Source organism: Microcaecilia unicolor, chromosome 1 (genome assembly GCF_901765095.1).
Source record: "Microcaecilia unicolor chromosome 1, aMicUni1.1, whole genome shotgun sequence".
Taxonomy (NCBI): domain Eukaryota; kingdom Metazoa; phylum Chordata; class Amphibia; order Gymnophiona; family Siphonopidae; genus Microcaecilia; species Microcaecilia unicolor.
The window spans coordinates 706553525-706578232 of NC_044031.1; the positions used below are offsets into that span (position 1 = coordinate 706553525).

Below are 24708 nucleotides of genomic sequence, written 5' to 3' on the forward strand. Positions count from 1 at the left end.
CAGTGGAGCAGCAATGCATTTGTTCGGCAGTCAACATCCTCTTTCACTTTGCCATTTTCTTCTCCTGAAAAGCAGGCCTCATGCAAACTGAAGCCTGCATTTCTTTCTCCAACACTCAGATTCTTTTTCACTCTCAATGAGACTGTTCCTCTATGGCGTGGCTTCAAAGCACGGCCCTTGTACACATTCAATGGATCTCTGATTAGGTAATTAGCAACATGTGTCCCTGACATCAGTCCTTTTTGGCACAAACCCCTGTATGCTGGCATACATATTCCCAATGTGGGCATATTGATCTGAACCCACCAGTGGGAAACAGATGCCATTCTGAATTTTGTTGTTAAGTAACAAAAACTCACAAAAGCACAAAAATGGCGAAAAAGTTAGCAATTCTTCTGGAAATGCCACTCTTTCTCTATTGCACACTTATCTTTATGCTGGATGCTTGATTCACTGCTATCAGGAAGCACAATGGAGGAGCGGATGAAATCAGAGCTAGCTTTGCAGTTAGGAGGTGTCACTAAAGCTGATCTTCAGAAGCGGATGGAGGAAATAGTCAGAAACCATGTTGGTAAAAGTACAAATCAAGGACATGGTACAAGAGATTAAGGTGGACTTTGTAGACATGGGTGTACAAATCGATAATGTGAAAACCCAGATGGATGGCTGCAAGGACTTGGTGTCGGAGGTACAGCATAGACAGAACTAAGAACTGCTGAATAAGCTAGAAGATTTTGACAAATGCACCTGTCAAAACAATATATGGCTCTGCAGCATACCAGAAATGGTGGAGTACAAAAATGAACTGGAGATCACTAAACGGCTGTATTGCTGCTTCTGCAAGTTGAGAACAATACTCCCCATAGTTGTTGGATCCCCCAATTGAATATTACCTGCTCTGATCATGCCCCTGTGTGGATGAAGTTGGTAGAGGGGCATAGGTTCTGGGGTCAAATATATTGGAGATTCAATAATAGTCTTCTTAGTGATACATTTGTGGTATTTCAGATTTGTTAGAGTATCTCTCTTTTAATGATAAGGAGGAAGTCTCTCCTGAAGAATTGTGGGAAAGGATGAAGGCAACGATGAGGGAATACTTGATAGCCATATCAACCCATAGGAAGAAAAAGCACCTGGAAAAGGTATGCCAACTGCATCATCTTATATCTAGGTTGGAGGCTGCCCATAAGGTGCACTCTGGGGGAAGAGATATATAGATCAGGTTAGAGGAGGCATGGAGGCAACTTAGAGATAGGAAGGTGGAGGAGTTACAATATAAACTGGACCTTCTGAAAGCTATTAGGTTGTTAGCACACAGCTTGAAAGTAAGGCAAACTAAGAATAATATCCTCCAAATTAAGAAGCATGATGGGATTGAGGTAGTAATATCCAAAAAAGGTTACCTATAAACTATATTTAAATATTTTTGTGCAGAGGGGAATCAAGATGGCGTCAGTAGCGGTTGTGGTTCCCGGAGCTCCTGAGATTTAATGCCGACGCTGACAGAGAAATTCTATCCCCGACTTTTAGATGGGGAAAAGAAAGGGAAAGACGCAGGCACCTACCTCCAAGGCACCAGTGCCATCCCTAGCTTCTTGTCAGACGACGCTGGAAACCTTCGGAATCGGGACCCATGGCGAGCAGGACGTTACTTCGACGGGCTCGCCCCATTCAGGGGCAGAGCGCAGCATTGAGGGTGCGACATTGAGCCCTCCTTCTCTCACCGCTCCTCCACAACCCGGAAGCGTAGTTGAACCGGTGCAGCCACAACAGCTAGAAACGCTGATTCTGGAAGGAGGACCATCGTGTACTTCTACTCCAGGGAAGGAGATAATATCTCAGGGAGAAACGCTGGTCGGGCTCCCTGCTTCTCATGGATTCGCTCCGGAGAAAGGTGGAGGAATGATAAGACCTACCCAGGTGACTATGAATACGTTATGGGAGGCAATTCAACAGGTAAACAACACTTTGCTTCAAATAAATACTTCTATAAAGGGCGAAATTGTAGCACTGAAACAATCTACTCAGAATCTATCAACAAAAGCTCAGGAACAAAATGAAAAGATTTTAAAGATGGAAACTGAGATTAAACAACTACAGGATTTAACTATGACAATGGTCAAAGATAAAGAGATTCAGGAAAGAAGGATGGAGTATTTGGAGAACTGTGGAAGAAGAAATAACTTGCGGTTGTTGAATTTTCCCAAATCCCCTTTAATTTCATCTATGGACATGCTTAGAAAATACTTCAGTGATATACTAGGGATTCCTGTAGAGGGTTATCCCCCTATAACAAGGGCCCAGTATATCTCCGGAGTAGTGAGAACTTCAAAAGAACAGCCTCAGGTTACTCCAAATTTAAATTTGACTGAATTTCTTGAAAATTCGTTGGATGTGGTCACAGAGAGAACAACCTTAATAGTGACATTTGCTCTTGAACTTGATAGAAATAATATTCTCAGACTGTACTTTCGCCATTTAAATGACTGTTTCCTGGGACAAAAAATTCAGATTTTCCCCGATATGGCAAGGAGCACACAAAAAAGGAGAAAGGAATTTCTATTGTATAAATCTAGGACAATCAATTTAGGAGCTACTTTCTTGTTGAAGTTCCCTTGTAAATGCCATGTTACTTTTGAAACAGTTAATTACATATTTTTTAGTCAAGATCGGGAGGCGGGGCTGGTGGTTGGGAGGCAGGGCTGGTGGTGGGGAGGTGAGGATAGTGCTGGGCAGACTTATACGGTCTGTGCCTGTGCCAGAGCCGGTGGTTGGGAGGTGGGGCTGGTGGTTGGGAGGCGGGGATAGTGCGGGGCAGACTTATACGGTCTGTGCCCTGAAGAGCACAGGTACAAATCAAAGTAGGGTATACACAAAAAGCAGCAAATATGAGTTATCTTGTTGGGCAGACTGGATGGACCGTGCAGGTCTTTTTCTGCCGTCATCTACTATGTTACTATGTTACTCCCTCGAAACTATTGGAATTTCTAGTTTTAAAGGAAGGTATTAAACCTCCTGAAGATTTGCCCCCCTGATTGAGAATGCTGAAACGTCGGCTGTAATATCCTGTTCTGCTCAACCGCTTTGAATTGTTAACAACTATGTTTAGTTGTATTTTCATTCTTTTTTTTTTTCCTAGTATCTTGATTCATTAATTGTGGACAAATTTAAAATAGTTTTCCTTTTTATTTTTCTTAGGAATGGCTGTTAACAGTTATTTCTTTGTGTTGTATTTTCTGATATTGCCATTTATGTCTATGGATGTAAATGAAAAAAAAAAATCAATAAAGAATAAATAAAAAAATATATATATATATTTTTGTGGACTATCAGAATAGTGGGTGCAACCACTATAGCGAGCGTGAGGCACCACACTCAATCTTACACCACACTTTGGTTCATAAATTTATCTACGGCGATGCCCCAGGATACATGACAGACCTCATTGACCTACCAACCAGAAACACAACAAGATCAACACGCACATACCTAAATCTCCACCACCCAAGTTGCAAAGGACTCCAATACAAATCAACCTAGCTTCTCCTATATAAGCACACAACTATGGAACGCACTACCAAACGCCGTGAAAGCAACGAAAGACCTATCAAACTACCGAAAGTCACTAAAAACTTATCGGTTCAAAAAGGCATATCCGAATGATCCAATTTAAATGCCTGAACCCTGCAACACAATTAATCTAATACTCGAAATGGCCATAACATAACTCTTCCTCCTTTCCGATTCCATAATGTGTCTGTCACACATGATCTCTACCATGATATCACTATGTATTTGTCATACCGGAACTGGCGATCGCCAGCATGGTGCTATGTAAGCCACATTGAGCCTTCAAATAGGTAGGAAAATGTGGGATACAAATGCAACAAATAAATAAATAAAATATTAGGGTAGTGGGGATTATGATTATCCCTAAAGAGGGTAAACACCTCACTCAAAGTGGTTCTTACCACCCTATCTCATTAATTGATATCAATACAAAATTTCTGACAAAGATTCTAGCAGACCGGTTGATGAGTTGGTTACCCAAGTTGGTCTCTCTGGAGTTCCAGACCAATCTGGGTTTGTAAAGGGAAGACAGACAGAAGACAGTACATGGAAGCTTTTAAACTTGATAGAGATCTGAATAATACACCCTCAGATACTTTTTGGAGGGAGTGAGGGGGAAGGGAGATCTAACAGATAGCTCCCTCTTGATTTAGATGCAATATCGTTTTATTCATTGTATATATATGCATCCCAGATAGGTTAGTAAAATTTGGGAGGGAAGAGATCTGGAAACCGTCTTAAATGTGTGACAGAAGGGACATATTTTCATTCTTGATGGACCTGTCTTTACATTGTAGCATTCTGGGATCGAGTGTGGCTGCATCTGGAACAGCTCATGAAGCATTTGCTTCCTAAGAGTGCCAAATTATGCTTATTAGATTTGGACGAACACTTAGAATTAGACACTATTGAAGCAAATTTGTTTGTGAGGAAATCTTATTTGATTGCCAAAAGATGCATATTATTACAGTGGATACAAGCTGCATCAACCACGTTTGAGGAACCAGTGGCGCAGAGTCTTGAAGGAGCTGCTGTCTGGAGAGGATCCTTTGGAGGTTAGGATTTTCCATAGGGATGAGCTGGCGGAATTAATTGCTCAGGTATCTCTTACCCTTAAATTTGAGCCGGACATGGTCTCTGTAGGGGGTTCCCAGCAGGTGGATCCTCTGGTGAAAGGGATTCTTCAGCTGCTCTAATCCTTTCCCATGAACCAGAATCTGCAGGACATGGTGCAGCCATCCCCTGACTACCCTTGTAAGGTCACTTGGGCCATGAGCAAGCTGTATCTGATCCCCTCGGCAGATATGGAGGCCCTGAAATCTCCCACTGTAGACAATGTGGTAATGTCGGTTACCAAAAAGACTACCATCCTGCGCTTACAGACCCTCAGGCTAGGTGGATGGAGAGACTGTTTTGAAGCACAGTTTTGACCTGTCAGCACTGGCTCTTCAGGCATCCATTTATGGGGACCTGGTGGCTAGGGAATCCTTTAGGTGGGCTGAAAAGGTACTGAATAGCCCTAATCTGGATAAGGAGGCATTAGTCCAGGAGATGGCTGAGACTGAGATATCTTTCTTTGCACATGATCTCTATGAACTGTTCGGCTAAGAACATATCCCTGGTGGTTGCGGCTCATAGAGCATTGTGGCTTCGAGGCTAGGCTGTGGATTTGGCTTTGGCTTCCAAGTCTAAGTTGTGTTCTCTTCCCTTTAAAGGAAGAATTGGACGTTGCTTCACGGTTTTGGTGACACTAAGGTTCCCTGTTTGCCTGAGGACAAGCCTAAAGTAGATGGTCAGGGTGTGTCATCTCATGGGTGTTTTAGAGATGCCAAGGCACCCATCAGGCAGGCAGGTTTAGTGGGACCCAGCAGTGTCATTTTTTTCCAGAGGACGCAGTCCTTTCGAGGATGCCTTCTGGGCAGCTATGACTCAAGCTCAGGAGTTGCCAGGCAAGTTCATTCTTCCCAATGAAGGTGTCGGGGTCCAGCCTCTGGTTCCTGTGGGTGCTTGCCTATAGTTTATAGTTTATTTGCATTTGTTATACCGCAGTTAGCTAACTTGCAGATCACAGCAGTGTACAAGTCTAAAATCAAAAGTACAAGAAAAATAGGGTCTGAGATAGTAAAGCTATAGGCTGGGCTAAATGCTTGGTGAAACAAAAAGGTTTTAAGAGCTGCTTGAAATCTCTTAAATAACGGTTCTGCATGGGTAGAAAGTGGCATGGCGTTCCATAAAAATGGAGCTGCAAAACAGAAAGCCTTATGCCTAGTAGATTCCAACTGAGCAAAACGCAGACTGGGGAAACATAACAGATGATCATTTAGAGATCGAAGGAGATGTACAGGGGAGTAAGGTACAGTAAGATTAGCTAAATAAGAAGAATGACCCATGCGATAAGCTTTGAAAGCGAGAGAGAGTGTATTGAAAATGATTCTTTGTTCAACACGAAATCAATGGGATTTCTTAGAGTGGAGTAATATGATCATATTTTTGAGCATGATGAAGTAATTTGATAGCAGTGTTCTGGAGTGTCTAAAGTTTCTTAAGGAGTTTCACCGAAGGTGGACACAGGTGACAGCGGACAAGTGGATCCTGGAGGTGATTCGAGATGTGTATGCACTGGAGTTCAAGCATCTTATCCCGGATCTATTTTTGGAGTCTCCCCATCGCACACGCTGTGCCACCCCATTCAGTTGAAGGTTGTGGTTCCAGTACCCAGTGTAGAGTGAAAACTGGGATGTTATTCAATATATTTTCTGGTTCCCAAAAAGGAGGGCACCTTTCGGCCTATTCTGGATCTCAAGCATGTGAACGAGTTTCTGAAGGTTCCTTCTTTTCACATGGAGACTCTGCGGTCAGTGATTCTTGCGGTTCGGACAGGAGACTTCTTCCCTTTTCTGGATCTCACAGAGGCTTATCTTCGCATCCCTATTCGACAGTCTCATCAGCAGTTTCTGTGTATTTCTGTCTTAAAAGAGCATTTTCAATTCTGTGCCCTGATGTTTTGGGCTCATGACAGCACCTCATATGGAGAGGGTCCTGGTGCATCCTCATCTGGATGACTGGCTGATTCTGATGACATTTCGGCAGGAGAGAAAGCAAATGACTTTGCAGATGGTGCAGTTTTTTGAGTTTTTTTGGCTGGGTAGTGAACCTGGTCAAGAGTCAGCTTTGTTCCTCTCAGTGCCTGGAGTATTTTGGGGTCCGGTTCGACACTCAGGTGGGTCAGGTTTATCAGCCAGCAGCCCGGATCGACAAAGTTCAAGGGCAGATTCACGCTTGTCTCTCAGTGAGAGCCCCCAGGGCACAGGACTATGTTCAGGTGTTGGGGTCAATGGTGGCTATGCTGTAGGTAGTGCCCTGGGCCAGGGCTCATATGTGGCCACTGCAATGGTGCCTTCAGGAGCAGGACCTGAATGTGTGGCTCCTACTTTGGGGGGGAACCACGGCGCAGCCTGCAATGGTGGCTCTACAGCACCAATTTGAAGAAGGGGGTAGTGTTGGACCCTCCGGATTGGATAGTCATCACTACAGATGCCAATCTTCTTGGCTGGGTAACCCATTGCCTCAGTCAAGTAGTGCAAAGCCACTAGTTAGAGTCGATCAACAGGTTGGAGACCAGGGCAATCTGCCTGGCTCTAGAACACTTCAGCTCCCTCCTCGAAGGCAGTGAGAGTTCTCTCTGACAACGCCACGGCCATCACCTATATCAATCGGCAGAGCAGCACGAGAAGTCAGCCCATGGCATAGGAGGCAGAGTTGCCTATACACTGGGAAGTGATTCATCTGTGGGACCTCTTGGCGTTACATGTGGCGGGAGTAAAGTCGAGGCAGACTTTCTCAGCAGGCATATCTTGCATCCGGGGGAATGGTCCATAGCCAAACTGGCCTTCGAGCGCATAGTGTGGATGTGGGGCCAAGCCAGTTGTGGACCTCATAGCGACAACCACCAGTGCACTGGTGCTGCAGTTCTTCAGTTGTCGGAAGGATCCTCGTTCAAATGCATTGATCCTTTCATAGCTGGCCCAGGTTTTTCTTTATGTTTTTCCACTGTGGCTGCTTGTGGGTCAAGTCTTTCACACGTGGAATTGTGATTCTGGTTGCCCTGGATTAGTTGTGGAGACTGTGGTACATAGATTTAATGCGTCTGGCAGTCGGCGGTCCCCTGAACCTTCAAGAAACATATGCTCTTTCAGTGTCTGATCGTGATGCCTGACCTAGCTCCATTCTTGCTTACGGCATAGCTCTTGAAAGGGCACAGTTGAGGAAGAAAGGTTTTTCTGACTAGATGATTTCTACTTTGTTGCAGTCGCAGAGGCAATCTACTTCATTAGCCTCTGTCAGGGTCTGGCAGATTTTAGAGCACTGGTGCCAGGATAAGGATTATCGACCCTTGCATGCTTCAATTGCAGAGGTTTTGGAGTTCCTGTAAGATGGTTTGGACAGGGGGCTGGCGTTGACCTCTTTGCAGGTGCAGGTGGCCACCTTGTCTTGTTTCCACAGTAAGATTCAAGGGCAGTCCTTGGCGGCTTCACCGGATGTGATGCAGTTCCCTCTGGGAGTTAAGATTCTTCATCCACCTTGGCACCCCTTTGTGCCTTCTTGGGACCTGAATTTGGTCTTGGAGGCTTTGGTTGAGCTTCCGTTTGAATCCCTGGAGAAGAGTACTCGCAAGGATATCATGTTGAAGGCAGTGTTTTTGGTGGCCATCTCCTTGGCCCACAGGATTTCGGAACTGCAAGCTTTGTCTTCTAGGGAACCTTTCCTGCTTTTCCCCAGTCTGCGTTTTGCTCAGTTGGAATCTACTAGGCATAAGGCTTTCTGTTTTGCAGCTCCATTTTTATGGAACGCTATGCCACTTTCTACCCATGAAAAGGTTACCCTGAAGCCAGTTCCTTAGTTTTTGGCCAAGATGGCTTCGAATTTTCATGTGAATCAGGTTGTTTCATTGCCAGTTCTTGGGAATATGGTGGGAGATCGAAACCGGTGTTGGCTGGCACACTTGGATGTGAAGGGAGTGTTGAAACATTATTTGAGGAGAACTGATGATTTTTGTGTCATGGACAGATAGTTTGTTCTCTTCGATGGTCCCAAAAAGGAGGTAGCGGCTTCCAAGGTGACTATAGCATGGTGGCTGAAGGAGGCCATTGTGTTGGCTTATCTTCTGCAGGGTTGTGGAGTTCCAGAGGACCTCAAGGCACATTCTATGCAGGGTGTCACTGCTTCCTGGGCGGAAAGCAGTCTGATTCTGTTGTAGAATATCTAGAAGGTGGGAGTGTGGCTGTTACAGCATTCTTTTATGAAGTATTACAGAGTGGATGTGCATGCCAAACAGGATGCGAATTTTGGAGCAACAGTTTTGTTTTCTGGTCTTTGGGGATCCCGCCCATAGTGGATACTTCTTTGGTGCTTCCCAAGTGTCTTGACTGGTTTGGAGAGTTGTTGAGGAAGGAGAAATTAGGCCTTACCTGCTAATTTTCTTTCCTTTAGACCCTCCAGACCATCAACAGCCCATCCTTCATATGTCCATGGATTGCTTTGGATGGTGTTGGATGGTTAGCCAAGGGCTTCCTGATCTGCTACTACCACTGTTGTTGTTGTGTTTTTGGATTCATAGTTGCTGTATTTGTTTGTCTGCTATTTCAAAAAAAAACAAAAGAGCCTCTAAGTCACAGCACACAGGTGGCCGTATAAGGCGATAGGCACTAAAAACAAAACAAAAAAACTTGTCTGTTGAGAAGCACTTTGCTATTCTTGTTGTTCTTGTTTTTTTTCTTGGTACCGAGTACAGCTGGCGGGTTTTCTGCCTGTTACTCTGCTTTGTTAGCAAAATACTAGCTGGCGGGGGTCTGCACAGGAAAGATATACAGTACTCATGGAGGGGCATTCTCGATATAACGTCTAAGTCCAACTTTGGACATTTTGCAAAAAACGTCAAAAATCCAAATTGGGGAAAAAGGTTATTTTCGAAAAAAAAAAAGTAAATTTTTTTTCAAAAATACTATGGACGTTTTGTATTTTGGACGCTTTGAGGGGCATAATCGAAAGGGACACCCAAGGTTTGCTGAGGACGTCCTTGCAAAACGTCCCGGCGAAGGGGCAGGGAAACCTGTATTATCTAAACAAGATGGGCGTCCATCTTTCGTTTCAATAATACGGTTGGGGGCGCCCAAATCTTGACATGATGGTTGTCCCTAGACTTGGTCGTTTCTGATTTTTGGCGATAATGGAAACTAAGGATGCCCATCTCAGAAACGACCAAATGCAAGCCCTTTGGTCATGGGAGAAGCCAGCATTCGTAGTGCACTGGTCCCCCTGACATGCCAGGACACCGGTGGTCATCTGGTCAGTTCGGGCACCTTTTTGTGCCTTGGTCGTAAGAAAAAAAAGGATCAGGTAAACTACTACTACTATTTAGCATTTCTATAGCGCTACAAAGCGTACGCAGTGCTGCACAAACATAGAAGAAAGACAGTCCCTGCTCAAAGAGCTTACAATCTAGTAGACAAAAAATAAAGCAAACAAGTCAATTAATGTGTAGAGGAAAGAGGAGAGGAGGGTAGGTGGAGGCGAGAGGAAAGAGGAGAGGAGGGTAGGTGGAGGCGAGTGGATACGAGTCAAAAGCAATGTTAAAGAGGTGGGCTTTCAATCTAGATTTAAAGATGGTCAAGGATGGTAAAGTCGTCCAAGTGTTCATCAGGGACGCCCTTTTTATTTTCCATTATGGGTCGAGGACTTCCATATGTTAGGCACGCCCAAGTCCTGCCTTTGCTACACCTCCAACACACCCGCGGGAACTTTGGTCGCCCCCACGACGGAAAGCAGTTGGGGGTGCCCAAAATCGGCTTTCGATTATGCCAATTTGGGCGACCCCGTGAGAAGGACACCCATCTTCCGATTTGTGTCGAAAGATGGGCATCCTTCTCTTTCGAAAATAAGCCTGTTTGTGATTTGGACGGGGGTTTTTTGGTTCATTTTCGGAAAAAAAAAAACGTCCAAGTGCAAAACGCACAACATCAAGCCATGTAGAAGAAGCCAGCATTTTTAGTACACTGGTCCCCCTGGGCAGCAATAGGGCACCCTAGGGGGCACTGCAGTGGACTTCATAAAATGCTCCCAGGTACACATCTCACCACTGCTCCCTCACCTTGTGTGCTGAGCCCCCCAAAACTCACTACCCCAACTGTACACCACTACCATAGCCCTTATGGGTGAAGGGGGCACCTATATGTGGGTACAGTGAGTTTCTGGTGAGTTTTGAAGGGCTCACAGTTTCCTCCACAACTGTAACAGGTAGGGGGAAGTAGGAGCCTAGGTCAACCTGTTTGCAGTGCACTGCACCAAACAGTAGACTACTCCAGGGACCTGCATGCTGTTCTAATGGACCTGAGTATTACATCTGAGGCTGGCATAGAGGTTGGTAAGTAATGTTTGTCATCACATTTTTGGGGGGTGGGAGGGGGTTAATGATCACTGGTGGAAGAAGGGGAGGTCATCTGGTCATCCAGTGGTCATCTGGTGATTTAGGGCATCTCTTTGTGCATTATTCGTAATAAAAACAAGTCTAGCTCAAAACGTCTAAGTTTTAGTCCTGGACGTTTTTGTTTTGTTCCATTATGGCTGAAAAACATCTAAATCTTAGGAACGCCTAAGTTCCACCCTGAACACGCCCCTGGCACTCCCCCTTCAGATTTGGGCGCACTTCAGGCGGACTTCAGAGAAAAATGTCTAAAAATAGGTTTCGAAAATGCTGATTTATTTATTTATTTATTGCATTTGTACCCCACATTTTCCCACCTATTTGCAGGCTCAATGTGGCTTACATAGTACCATCAGAGGCGTTTGCCCATTCGGTGGATAACAAATACAAAGTTGTATAGTAATCGTATGAGGTATAAGTGGAGGGTCGGAATGGATGAAGATTACGTGTTGTCCTGTTCAATCATAGACATAGGTGAAGAGGGTTTCGTGGGGTCGTTGGGGTAGGCCTTTTTGAAGAGGTTGGTTTTTAGTGATTTCCTGAAGTTCAAGTGGTCGTGGATTGTTTTCACAGCTTTTGGGAACCCATTCCATACTTGTGCGCTTATGTAGGAGAAGCTGACTGCATAAGTTGTTTTGTATTTCAGTCCTTTGCAATTTGGGTAGTGTAGGTTTAGGTAGGATCTTGATGATCTGACTTTGTGATGTTTTTGTGAGAAAAATGTCCAAATGCAGACTTATGCCAATTGCAGACTTATGCCACTTTTTGGATGTTTTTCTCTTTCGAAAATGAGCCTGAGTGTCAGGTATTCTCAGTCTCCTTCTGCTGGTAGATGTGCATAAGCCAAGCATCTTGATCTGTCTGGAGGGTCTAAAGGCAGGAAAATTAGCAAGTAAGGCCTAATTTCTCCTTTGTGCACCGCAAATACCATCCTGTTTACAGTGGCTCCCTAATGATTCTATTCTATGCTATGCGTGTTTTGTATACCACCATTTCTCAAAGGCAGACTTCAAACTTTCTTTTTCTAGGAGCAGAAATACTAAGTAAAATACATCATAATTTACACTACAATTCTCACACAACGCTTGTTGAAAACAGAATATTGACAGCTAAATAAAATAATGGATATATGGTTCACAACATATTCAGGGAGGAGTGGCCTAGTGGTTAGGGTGGTGCAGTAGCGTAGCCAGACTACCAATTCTGGGTGGGCCTTGGCCCAATGTGGGTGGGCATGTAATTCTCTCTCCCCCATCCCCACCCCCATGGTGTCTGCCCTTGGCTCCTCAAAATATAAATGCCTGAGCTGGCAGGGATGCCATGCCCTGCCAGCCAAAGACCTCTCCTGCCTTACATGTGCCTGTAGCAGCCCTTATTCAGCAGGAGCACTTCACCACTAATGCTTACTTTCTTGCACATGCTCAGTTAGACCTCAACTAAGCATGTACAAAGTGCACCTATTGAATAACTGCTGCTGCAGGCATGACCGAGGCAGGAGAGAGCTCTTGGGCTGGTGGGGCTTAATATCTGCGCCAGCCAGGAAAGCAGAGGATTTGCGACCCAAAAGTGACGACCCCCCGAGCCTCTTAAAGGTGCAGGGATTTGCAGGCCACAGTACAGAAATAGCTGCCAGCTCATGAACTCCTGTACCTTTAAGGGGGCAGATTTGAAAGGAGGGAAACTACTGCTTCTGGAATTTGTATAAATGAGGCAGAGACTTGCAGTGATAATACACTGAACCTAGCAGCCCACACTGCAGCACCAAGGTTAGATGGGGAGGATAAGGGAGAGAGAAAGAAAGGGGAGAGGAGATCAGAGTTTTAATTGTCAGAGGATATTACTTCTTCTGTGAACCTTTAAAGAATACCACAGTAAACAGAGGGAGCATTTTTCTCATAAGGTGATAAGAAGTCAATTTGTAAGGGAAGACATCCTGGTCTTCAAAACTGAGGCTCTCTGTTACCCAGCGTTCTGGGACCTAATAATTTCCTTGGGAAAATTTCACATCAAAACCTAAAAATGGCAATTGGTCTTGCAAGTTAGAACCAAAGCAATATTTTTAATTTTTCTACTACCTTTATTTCTATGTAGCCAAGAGTATTAACATGCAACAAGGCAACCACCCTATTTACTTAACCACTAAAACTATGGATCTGCTTTTGATGTTATTGCATTTGGTGCCTATTAGAACTTCAATGGACTTCCTAAATGTATTCCTTAATTTTAGCTCGATTCACCTTCAAATAACTATCGTCGTGCCAATTTATACATGTTGCTAAAGTAATTCAATCACAGTGGTTAAAGAGAAATAAAAGCAATAAGAATTTATTTTGCCACTCACCTGCTCTCATATATATTATTGCACCAAATGTCCCTTCAGGATGTGTAGACACGAAGCTATTTGAGAGCTCTCGTTCGCACTGGTAAACCGGCGACTGGTGCTGCCTGGACACGTGTTGGTTTGTCCACTGCGCCCAGCTCCTCGTTTCCGCGACAGCCCACAGGAAATGGCGAATTTGATCGGCACCACGCAGCACGTGGCTTGCGTCATGGAGCGTCACTTCGCTCACTACAGCTACATGCCGCCCGAGAGACTAAAAAGCAGGTGGGAGGTGGCTGAGCAGGCCGGCACTGCTGCGAGGCGGAAAGGCAGTGGCTGCTCAGCTCAGCTGTGCACTTTTCTGCGCTTAAACTGGGTGGGCCTGGGCCCACCCAGGCCCACCCGTAGCTACGCCCCTGGGGTGGTGGACTTTGGTCCTGGAGAACTGAGGAACTGAGTTCGATTCCCACTTTAGGCACAGGCAGCTCCTTGTGACTCTGGGCAAGTCACTTAACCCTCCATTGCCCCAGGTACAAATAAGTACCTGTATACAATATGTAAGCCGCATTGAGCCTGCCATGAGTGGGAAAGTGCGGGGTACAAATGTAACAAAAAAAAAAAATGTAAAACTTTTTTTCTGCAGAAGTGTTATACAGTAACAGCAAAATGGTTATCAAGTTATTGATCCAAAATTCTTCTAATCTTCTAGATCAGGGGTTCTAAACCCAGTCCTCGGGACACACCTAGCCAGTCAGGGTTTTGGGAAATCCACAATGAATATGCATGAGATAAATTTGCATGTTCTACCTCCATTGTATGCAAATGTATCTCATAAATATTTATTGTGGGTGTCCTGAAAACCTGACTGTCTAGGACTGGATTGAGAACCCCTGTTCTAGAGGAAATAGAAATAGAATGAAAGGTATGAAAATTCTGATTCATTGAGAAGTTGGTCACCCATTTTCATTAGATTTTAAGGACCTGCTTTACTGGCTAGGACAATATGACAACAGACACAATATATCAAAAACACTAACCTGTTGTAACTCACATTACAGAATCAGCACTGCATAATGCCATACTGATGCAGCCAAATACAAGACTTTCTTCAACTCGGCTTGAAAGAAGGCTAGCTAATCATGGCAAAATGCAGCACAGAAAGATGTTTCCTCAATATTCCTAGAAGCAGACAGGAGTCTCATAGCTCTCTCAGGCTGCAATAAGAAATACAATATAGGAAAACAAACTGTTCTATATTCATTCTCATGATGTCAAAGAAAAAAAAAATAACCTGTTCCAATTTCATTGCTGACACCAGGAAAGACATCATCTTCCACATTAGATGGCAAGCTTCCTTCCTCCAGTTTGCCTTCAATTTTGTTTATTGTCTTTGCAAGAGAAAAATCAAAGTCCTCTGGGACAGCAACATCATCAACAGCTCTGAATTTTGCACTAAAATATACAACAGTATTATAAAAGGAATTATCTATCTAAAAACATAACAAAAAACATTAGAGAGTAAATAATAATAAGGAATCTCTTAAAATTTGTATATGAGAAGTTTATAAGTTTCAAGTAATGTTCATCATGACATCATCCAATGCAGGCTTTGAAAAAATAAAGGGCCCAATATTTTGTCAGCATTTGCTGAACGCCACTGGCGTAATGCCTGAAGATTCAATACCGAAACATGTCCAGGCCTCAGCATTGAATTTTCAGGTTTGTAGAGCCAGCTAAAGCATATCTGGTTAAGTGTGATATTGAGAACACCCCAAAATAACCGGCTTTGAGATAGCTGCTAACTGGACATTTTCAGCAGCACTAACCGGTTAAGTGCCACTGAAAATGACCGGTTACCTCTAAACAGGGAATTTAACCTGTCAGAAGTCATTTCTGGCTGGTTAAATCCCTTTGAATATCAACCCGAAAGATTTCAGAGCCAAGAAGATTTTCCAAATGAAATAAACATCTTGACAAATTTGCTCTTTTACTAAGGGGCCCTTTTACTGATGCACATGAGGCACTTAACACATAAGTGCAGTAACTGATTTCATATTATTTCAACATTAGTGTACACTAACTCAAGTGTTAAGGGCATTTTGTCTTTGGGTATTTTGTCTAAGAGCATTTTGTCAATTAGGCAGGGTATGGGCAGAGAATGGGCATAGAGAGAATACTGCAGTTAGTGACAGACATGTTCCGCGTGCTGACAAAATTGTGCAGTTAGTGCATGTCCACAAAAGTGAGGACAGGGAAGAGGTGGGAAGCTACAGGCCACTACAAGTCCTCAAGTCTCATATGGCTTTTAGTGGAAACCCTATACCATTTTTGTCACTTTACTCTGGACCACTTCAAGTCTTTTTATGTCCTTAGCTAGATATAGCCTTCAAAACTGAACACAGTACTCCAAGTGGGGCCTCACTGACTTGTAAAGGGGCATTAACACCTCTTTTCTTCTGATGGTTTTACCCCTCTCTACGCAGCCCAGCATCTTTCTGGCTATGGCCACCACCTTGTCACATTGTTTCATCACTTTGAGATCCTCAGACACTATCACCTCAAGGTCTCTCTCCTGAAACATGCTTGTCAGTCTCTCACTCCCTATCTCGTACCTTACCTTTGGATTTCTACACCCCAAGTGCATCACTCTGCCTTTTTTTTTCACATTAAATTTTAAATGCCAAACCTTAGACCATTCTTTTAATTTTTGAAGATCCTTTCTATATTTTCTGCTCTGCTTGTAGTGTCCACTCTGTTGGATATTTTTCTATCATTCACAAAAAGACAATCCTTTCCTTTTAGCAATGACACTCACGAATATATTAAACAGAAACAGTCCCAGTACCGATCCCTGAAGCACTCCACTATTCACTTTCCTTTCCTCTGAATAAACTTCATTTACAACTACCCTCTATCATCTGTCAATCAACCAGTTTCCTATCCAGTTTACCACCTTGGGTCCTAACTTCAGCCACTCAGCTTATTCAGGAGTATCCTTTGAAAAACCATATCAAAGGCTTGCTGAAATCCAAGTAGATTATGTCTGGCGCATGTCTTTATCCAGTCTCTAGTCACCCAGTCAAAGAAATCAATCAGATTTGTTTGGCAAGATTTTCCTTTGGTAAAACCATATTGCCTCTGATCTTAGCTTCTAGGAAGTTCACCATCCTTTCCTTCAGTAGCATCTTCATTAGCTTTCCAAACACCAAAGTGAGGCTTACTGGCTTGCAGCTTCCCACCTCTTCCCTGTCCTCACTTTTGTGAAGATGGACCACATCTGCTTTTCTCAAATCTTTTTTTTTTTTTTGTTACATTTGTACCCCGCGCTTTCCCACTCATGGCAGGCTCAATGCAGCTTACATGGGGCAATGGAGGGTTAAGTGACTTGCCCAGAGTCACAAGGAGCTGCCTGTGCCTGAAGTGGGAATCAAACTCAGTTCCTCAACTCCCCAGGACCAAAGTCCACCACCCTAACCACTAGGCCACTCCTCCACTCCTGATCTCACAGAAACACTCTAGTCTCCAAAGATCTATTAAATAAATCCTTAATGGGTCCTGCCAGGATTTCTCTGAGTTCCTCTACTTTACTTTACAGAATACTAACACAAGTGGCAGAGAACGTACATACATCTGAGCACAACCACTTATACCAACCCTATAGCCAATGTAAGTGCCCCTACATAGAAGTATATACATGAATGTGCATAAATTATAATAATCTATCATTTACATGTGTATGTATACTCTCTGTCTATGCACTACCCAAGTCTACCCATGGGAAGAAAAACAACATAAAAATGTTTTGCCTGGGGGGTCACGTGACGCGATGAGCGGGAGTGGACGCTAGGAAGATCGCTCCTGCTTACTCCTCAAAAATCGGGGCAAAACAATTTCCGCAGAAGAGCCTTATACATTAAGACTTGAGAGAAAGTACTTGCAGAATCGATAGAGCACATAACGAGCGGAGAAAGAACCGGTAATGGCGACAAAAAATACAAGAAAAGAGAAAGAAAAGATTCGCTCCGCTGAAGACAAAATGGCGGCGCCGGCGAGCCCGGGAACTTCGGCGGTGGGATCCGCCTGGGCCGCCGAAATTGTGGGAGAAGTCACACAAGCCCTAGAGGTAATACTGGATAAAAAATTGAATTCACTGGACATTAAACTGGAAACTCTCAACAACAGTATAAATCAAATACAAGCAGATATGGCGCAATACCAGCAGAGGGCCAGTGATACCGAAGATCGAGTCAGTGTCCTAGAAACGGAGATCACCCAACTAAGAAAAATAATTACCTCCTATGATGATAAACTTGAAGACCTAGAAAATAGGTCGAGGAGGAACAATCTACGGATAGTGGGATTGATTGAAGGACAAGGAGACCGTGAACTTAGCAAATACCTTGAAACATGGTTCACAGCGGAACTAGAGCTGCCGGAAACGTTGGGGCCGCTAAGAATTGAGCGAGCACACCGACTAGGGCCGAAGAACGGAACGGAGGGAAGACCACGTGTAGTCATTTGCAAAATTCTTAATTTCAATCACAAGAATGCAATTTTGCAGGCGCTACGCAATGGAAAAGAACTATACAGTGGAAATCGCAAAGTTCTTTGTTTCCAAGACTATTCAGCGGCGGTAGCGGCGCAAAGAAAAAAGTTTTCGCCGGTTTGCTCAATGTTGGTGAATAAGAAGATTAAGTTCGCGCTATTATACCCAGCGAAGTTGAGAGTCATTCATTCATCGGGCACGAAATTATTTGCTACGGTGGAAGAAGCAAAACTGTTTGTGCAGCAGATGGAAGAGAGGCTGGAGTCTTGAAATTGTAAAGAGTGCGTCGCAGAAACAAGACAATTCATAATTGCCTTTGCTAAATGATTGAGTCTACTAGAGAAGCGGTGGGCCAATTAATATATAAGTAAGATGAGGGACAACATGAATATGAAAGTTTAACAAGAATGCTGGATATCATGAGGGAATGATGTAATAGATAATACAAATTGTTGTAAGTTAATGCATCTGTTATTAGAATTTAAAGAAGTTGGGCAGTTTACATGGTGTGATCGGAAATTAGTTAAATATTAGAGCACTAATTTGAAAGATCTTGATAGTAGTGGAACGTTATAAGACAAATAATTGATAATGTCTCACTACAGTAGAGAATGATAAAATTCACAAACAATGTGATGAGAGATTGAATGTTGGGAGTGTGATATGACCGCTCAAACATGTAATATCTCATTAAAAGAAACATGTGGAAAGAAGGGACGGATACAGATAATGGGAGGAGAAGCGTCGTCAATGACCTGCTTCCTATGGGAAGAAGAGGGTTAATGGGGGGGGATGGGGGGAGGGGGGAGTTAAAGGAGCAATTAACTAAGAGACTGCAATTTAAAGAAGGGAGGAGGAGAGGAACAAGTCAATGTAAACCTCAGAATCATATACTAGTGACACCGAGAGTATGGTATCAGAACAGGAGTGGCTGGAGGCTGGGCTGGCTACTCTTAGAGATACAAGTTGATCAGATGATGGGAAATCAATATATAAGAGATGATCAATTAAGGTAATATCCTGGAATGTGGGGGGAATACACTCCCCCATTAAGAGATCAAAAATTTTGCGGCATCTTAACCGTATAAAAGCAGATATTGTAATGCTCCAAGAAACACATTTATCAACAGTACATAAGTACATAAGTACATAAGTAGTGCCATACTGGGAAAGACCAAAGGTCCATCTAGCCCAGCATCCTGTCACCGACAGTGGCCAATCCAGGTCAAGGGCACCTGGCACGCTCCCCAAACGTAAAAACATTCCAGACAAGTTATACCTAAAAATGCGGAATTTTTCCAAGTCCATTTAATAGCGGTCTATGGACTTGTCCTTTAGGAATCTATCTAACCCCTTTTTAAACTCCGTCAAGCTAACCGCCCGTACCACGTTCTCCGGCAACGAACTCCAGAGTCTAATTACACGTTGGGTGAAGAAAAATTTTCTCCGATTCGTTTTAAATTTACCACACTGTAGCTTCAACTCATGCCCTCTAGTCCTAGTATTTTTGGATAGCGTGAACAGTCGCTTCACATCCACCCGATCCATTCCACTCATTATTTTATACACTTCTATCATATCTCCCCTCAGCCGTCTCTTCTCCAAGCTGAAAAGCCCTAGTCTTCTCAGCCTCTCTTCATAGGAAAGTCGTCCCATCCCCACTATCATTTTCGTCGCCCTTCGCTGTACCTTTTTGACTAAATGGTGGGTAGTGGAGTGTGTAGCGGCTGCGGCAGTGGGTCGGAAAGGGGGAGTAGCCATACTTTTTCGGAAAGGGCTAACATATAAAGTAGGTAAAACGATTTCAGATCCGGAGGGTAGATTCATATTAAGTATAGTAAACATTAATAATGAAAATATAATTTTGGGAAGTATATATGCCCCTAATGTATTGGATTTAAAATTCTATAAGAAATTGTTAGCACAAATTACTCAGTTAGGGAATCTGCCCCTAATACTGGGAGGAGACTTTAATATGACTTGGGATCCGATTATGGATAGAACACACCCACCAAAAGAAGCGAGGAAAATAGATACTAGGGGTTTACCGGATTTATGTAAAATGCTAGATATAATAGATGTCTGGCGTACGTTGCATCCATTGAATAAAGAATATACACATCAGTCTAGAGCACATGGGACATCATCCAGAATTGATTATTTGCTTGTATCTCGCAATGTATTAACAGATATTACTGAGGCACACATAGATCCCTGTGTCATATCGGATCACTCGGTGGTCGGAATGACATGGAAGAGAGGGGAAGGTGAAGACATGTTGAAAAGCTGGACGTTTCCCACATATTTAATGAAAGATACACGATTTGGGGAGCATATACAAGACAAATGGGCAGAATTTAAACATTTCAATGAGGGCTCTGTTACTGAGACCAGTACTTATTGGGAAGCGGCGAAGGTTGTGCTGAGAGGTGAAATAATAAGCTATGTAGTGCAATATAAACGAATGAGAGATAGAGAAATAATGAGGCTTGAACAATTATTAGGTAAGCTAAACCGACAGTATGGTCTGAAACCCAATAATAGCATTAGACAAGAGATCTTGGCTATACAAACCACTTTAAATACTAAAATACATGAGAGAGAGGTGAAATCTCAGGCCTATTATCGTTTCCAGCTCTATAAGCATGGGAACAAGGGGGGCAAATATCTAGCGCGGCTTATAGCACCTAAGTTTGCTTCCCGAAATATAACAACTTTGAGAAATAAGAATGGGACTCTCATTCATTCCAATAAAGAAATTAGACAAGCTTTTCAAAATTTTTACCAGGAGCTTTATAAGGGATCAGATCAAGATGAATTACAAGGGGAATCTTATATGGAGGGTAGTCAAATTCCGAAACTGCAAAATGAAGACAGACAGAGGCTCAATGCTATAATCAGCACGGAAGAGGTTGGGTGGGCAATTAAACAGAGTAAATTAGGGAAAGCATCAGGTCCAGACGGATATAAAGCGGAATTTTATAAGTTGATGGGGGACTCGATTATACCTACTCTGACTGAGGTATTTAATGAATGGATAGAGAAGGGCACATTATCAGATAATATGAATCTAGCTAGGATAGTAGTATTTCCTAAACCCCAACGGGATGAGCAGCTGGTTGCATCTTATAGACCCATCTCCCTAATAAATCAAGAAGCAAAATTATTTGCAAAAATATTGGCCAAAAGATTAGGGGGGATATTACCTCAAATTATACATCCAGCACAAGTCGGATTTGTTCAAGGGAGATCAACTACAAAAATTTGCGGAATATCTTGGCCACCCTAGAAAGCCTAGGTCATTCCAAAGAGCAAGCTTTGATGATAAGTTTTGATGCAGAAAAGGCATTTGACAGAGTGGAATGGCCCTTTCTGTACTCGGTGCTAGAAAAATATGGGTTTAATGGCACTTTTGTGCAGGCGATTAGAGCACTATATCATAAACCAAGGGCACAGGTGTTGGTGAATGGAAATGTTACGGAGGAAATTCAGATTAGTAGAGGCACCAGACAAGGCTGTCCTTTGTCACCCTTACTTTTTGCGCTTCAACTAGATCCATTAATAAGAGATATCCATGAATGTGCAGCAATCAAAGGGGTAAAAATCAAAAGACAAGAATTTAAGATAGCCACGTTTGCGGATGACTTGTTAATGATAATTACGAAACCGAAAGATACTTTAGCGAATCTTTTGCAAATTTTTAAAGAATATGGAGACTATTCGGGATTCAAACTGAATATTGATAAGTCAGAAGCGTTACAGATTAATGTGGACATACATAAATTGTGGGGGAGAGATTTCCCATTGAAACGAGCACATAAATCCTTTCGATACTTAGGTATACAACTACCAGCTACACCAAAAGAGCTATATCAACTAAACATTGAGAAATTACTGGAACAAACTAAGCAACAACTAGACTCATGGGGCATGTTAACACTTTCGATGATAGGGAGAATCAATTTACTTAAAATGGTGATATTGCCGAGATGGTTATATATTTTGCAGATTTTACCTATAGCTTTATTGCAGAAAGATATCAGAAGTTTGTACCGAATAATTTTGTTGGGCCAAAAAAAAAGCTAAAATACAACAAAAATACATGCTGGGAGGATGGAAGCATGGGGGGTTGGGAATTCCTAATATTAAATATTATAATATGGCATGTCTACTGCGACTAGTGAGGGATAGATTATTCCAAACAGATGATCACACACCAATAGAGATAGAAGATGCATTGTTTAGTCCATATCATTTTGTTACTTTACTACATATGCGACATATTGAAACTCCCCATGAATTTAGACACAACACTTTACTTAAACCTGTGAGGGAGGTGTGGAAATTTATAAGCACATTATTAGGGGGAGACCCAAGGATAACGGAGCTATTAAGTATTCGAGGGAATCCAAATTTTAAACCAGGAATAGAGAATAAAACTTTTAATGAATGGGGAAAAGTGGGTGTGACAACTCTGACAGATGTGTTAGAAAACAATGGGGATATCAAACCATTGCCGCGGCTGCTAAACCATGAGGAAGTGAGTTGGCATGATACTTACGCATATTATCAACTCCAACATTATATACAAAAGCTAAATAAAGAAACACTTAAACTTAGGACAGGTAACAAAATTCTCAATTTCTTTGAGGAAATTACAGAAAATGCCCCTACTATATCGCAACTGTATCAGAAAGTGTGGAGCATAACCCCTGAAAAGGACATGACTCTGTTAAGACAGAAATGGGAAAAGGATATAGGAAAAGAACTGCAAGCATGGGATATAGTAGCACAAATTAAAAGCATTCCAAATTTAATTGGAGGAATGGATTATAGAGAATGTGCATTTAGAATGATACATAGGGCATATTTTACTCAGATTCAACTGTATAAATCAGGGAGAATTGAAACAGCTCTATGCTTAAAATGTAATAGTGTTGAGAACTCCATATATCATGCGATGTGGACCTGTGTATTTATACAAAGATATTGGAGACAAATAACTACTTATCTTGCAGGAGTGTTGTGTAGCAGAGTGGCAATGAATCCGTTACAACTAATATTAGACATGAAAGAGACAAGACCGAATTTAAATGTGGATAAAATGTTGTTACGACGTAAATTGTGTCTGATAGCTAGGAAATGTATTATGCAACACTGGACGGCGCATAACCCGCCAAATTTCTGGCATTGGCGGAACCAAGTACACCAATTATTGGTATGGGAAGCAAAAGAGGCTAAAGGAAATGAAAAAAGAAAAAAGCAATTTCTTAGAATATGGGGGTGTTATTTGGAACAGATGTCGCAACAGGGAAGGAGTTTGATCATCAATACTTTATGAATGAATTCTATAAGATATCAGAATGAATAGAGATTGCAGAGGGTTGCAGAGGAGATTAAGAAGAAGAAGGGGAAAAAGGGGGGAGGGGGGGGGTAAAGGGGGGAAGGGGGGGAGGGAATAAGAAAAGAGAACTAATGGTTAAAGGTTATAAAAATGAAGAAAGGCAACATACCACCATTGTGTAAGATAAATATTGTTTTATTATGTTATTACAAGATAATTGAGGAACAGAAAATGCTTGTATTAGTTATATAATGCCAACAAGCTGTGGATGTGTTGATTTCTTTCATAATAAAAACAGTTGAAACATAAACATTTAAACAAAGTAAAAATCAAAAAAAAAAAAAAAAAATGTTTTGCCTGCTTAAAGTGGCCTAGTGGTTAGGGTGGTGGACTTTGGTCCTGAGGAACTGAGTTTGATTCCCACTTCAGGCACAGGCAGCTAGCTCCTTGTGACTCTGGGCAAGTCATTTAACCCTCCATTGCCTCATGTAAGCCGCATTGAGCCTGCCATGAGTGGGAAAGTGCGGTGTACAAATGTAACAAATAAAATCCCTAGAAAATATGGCATTTTAGGAAGCACTTATTTAGGGCCAAAATTTGTTTATCCACAGTCCTTGTCAATCTCAACACAGCCTATTTACTAATAATGTGAATTAATGTGTAATGGAAAAACCAAATATGAAAGCGCAAAACCCCTAAGAGAGAAACTTCACTGGCTTCCACTTAAGGAGCCCATTGCGTTCAAGATCTGCACAATTGTACACAAAATCATCCATGCAGATGCCCCAATCTATATGTTAAACCTTGTGGACCTACCTCCCAGAAACGCCACAAGATCATCCTGCAAATTTCTCAACCTGCACTATCCCAGCTGCAAAGGACTTAAATACAAGCTGATGCACGCCACTACCTTCTCTTACAAGAGCACTCAGATATGGAATGCAATACCTACAGACCTGAAAGCAATCAAAGAAACAACTATGTTTCGAAAATCTCTGAAAACATTCTTCTTCAACAAGGCCTACAACGAAAACCTAGAACTTCACTAAGTCCACTCAATTATGAATGCACACCCTCTATAAAGCGAATGCTACAAACCTGTAGAAGGTATTCTCCGAGGACAGCAGGCTGATTGTTCTCACTGATGGGTGACGTCCACGGCAGCCCCTCCAATCGGAAACTTCACTAGCAAAGGCCTTTGCTAGCTCTCGCGCGCCCATGCGCACTGCGCATGCGCGGCCGTCTTCCCGCCCGAACCGGCTCATGTTCGTCAGTCCCGTAAGTAGCAAGACAAAGACAAGGGAAGACACAACTCCAAAGGGGAGGCGGGCGGGTTTGTGAGAACAATCAGCCTGCTGTCCTCGGAGAATACCTTCTACAGGTACGTAGCATTCACTTTCTCCGAGGACAAGCAGGCTGCTTGTTCTCATTGATGGGGTATCCCTAGC

At 42.8% G+C, this 24708-nt stretch overlaps 1 protein-coding gene across 2 annotated transcripts in view; it reads right to left on the bottom strand.

Moving 5' to 3' along the window:
* The window catches only part of TEX9 (testis expressed 9), a 180467-nt gene that overhangs the window by 59303 nt on the left and 96456 nt on the right, over positions 1 to 24708 (bottom strand). For both annotated transcript variants that reach the window (XM_030189045.1, XM_030189039.1), the window contains one exon: positions 14662 to 14822. In XM_030189045.1, the coding sequence (XP_030044905.1) occupies positions 14662 to 14822 (161 nt within the window). The remainder of the gene's footprint in view (positions 1 to 14661; positions 14823 to 24708) is intronic.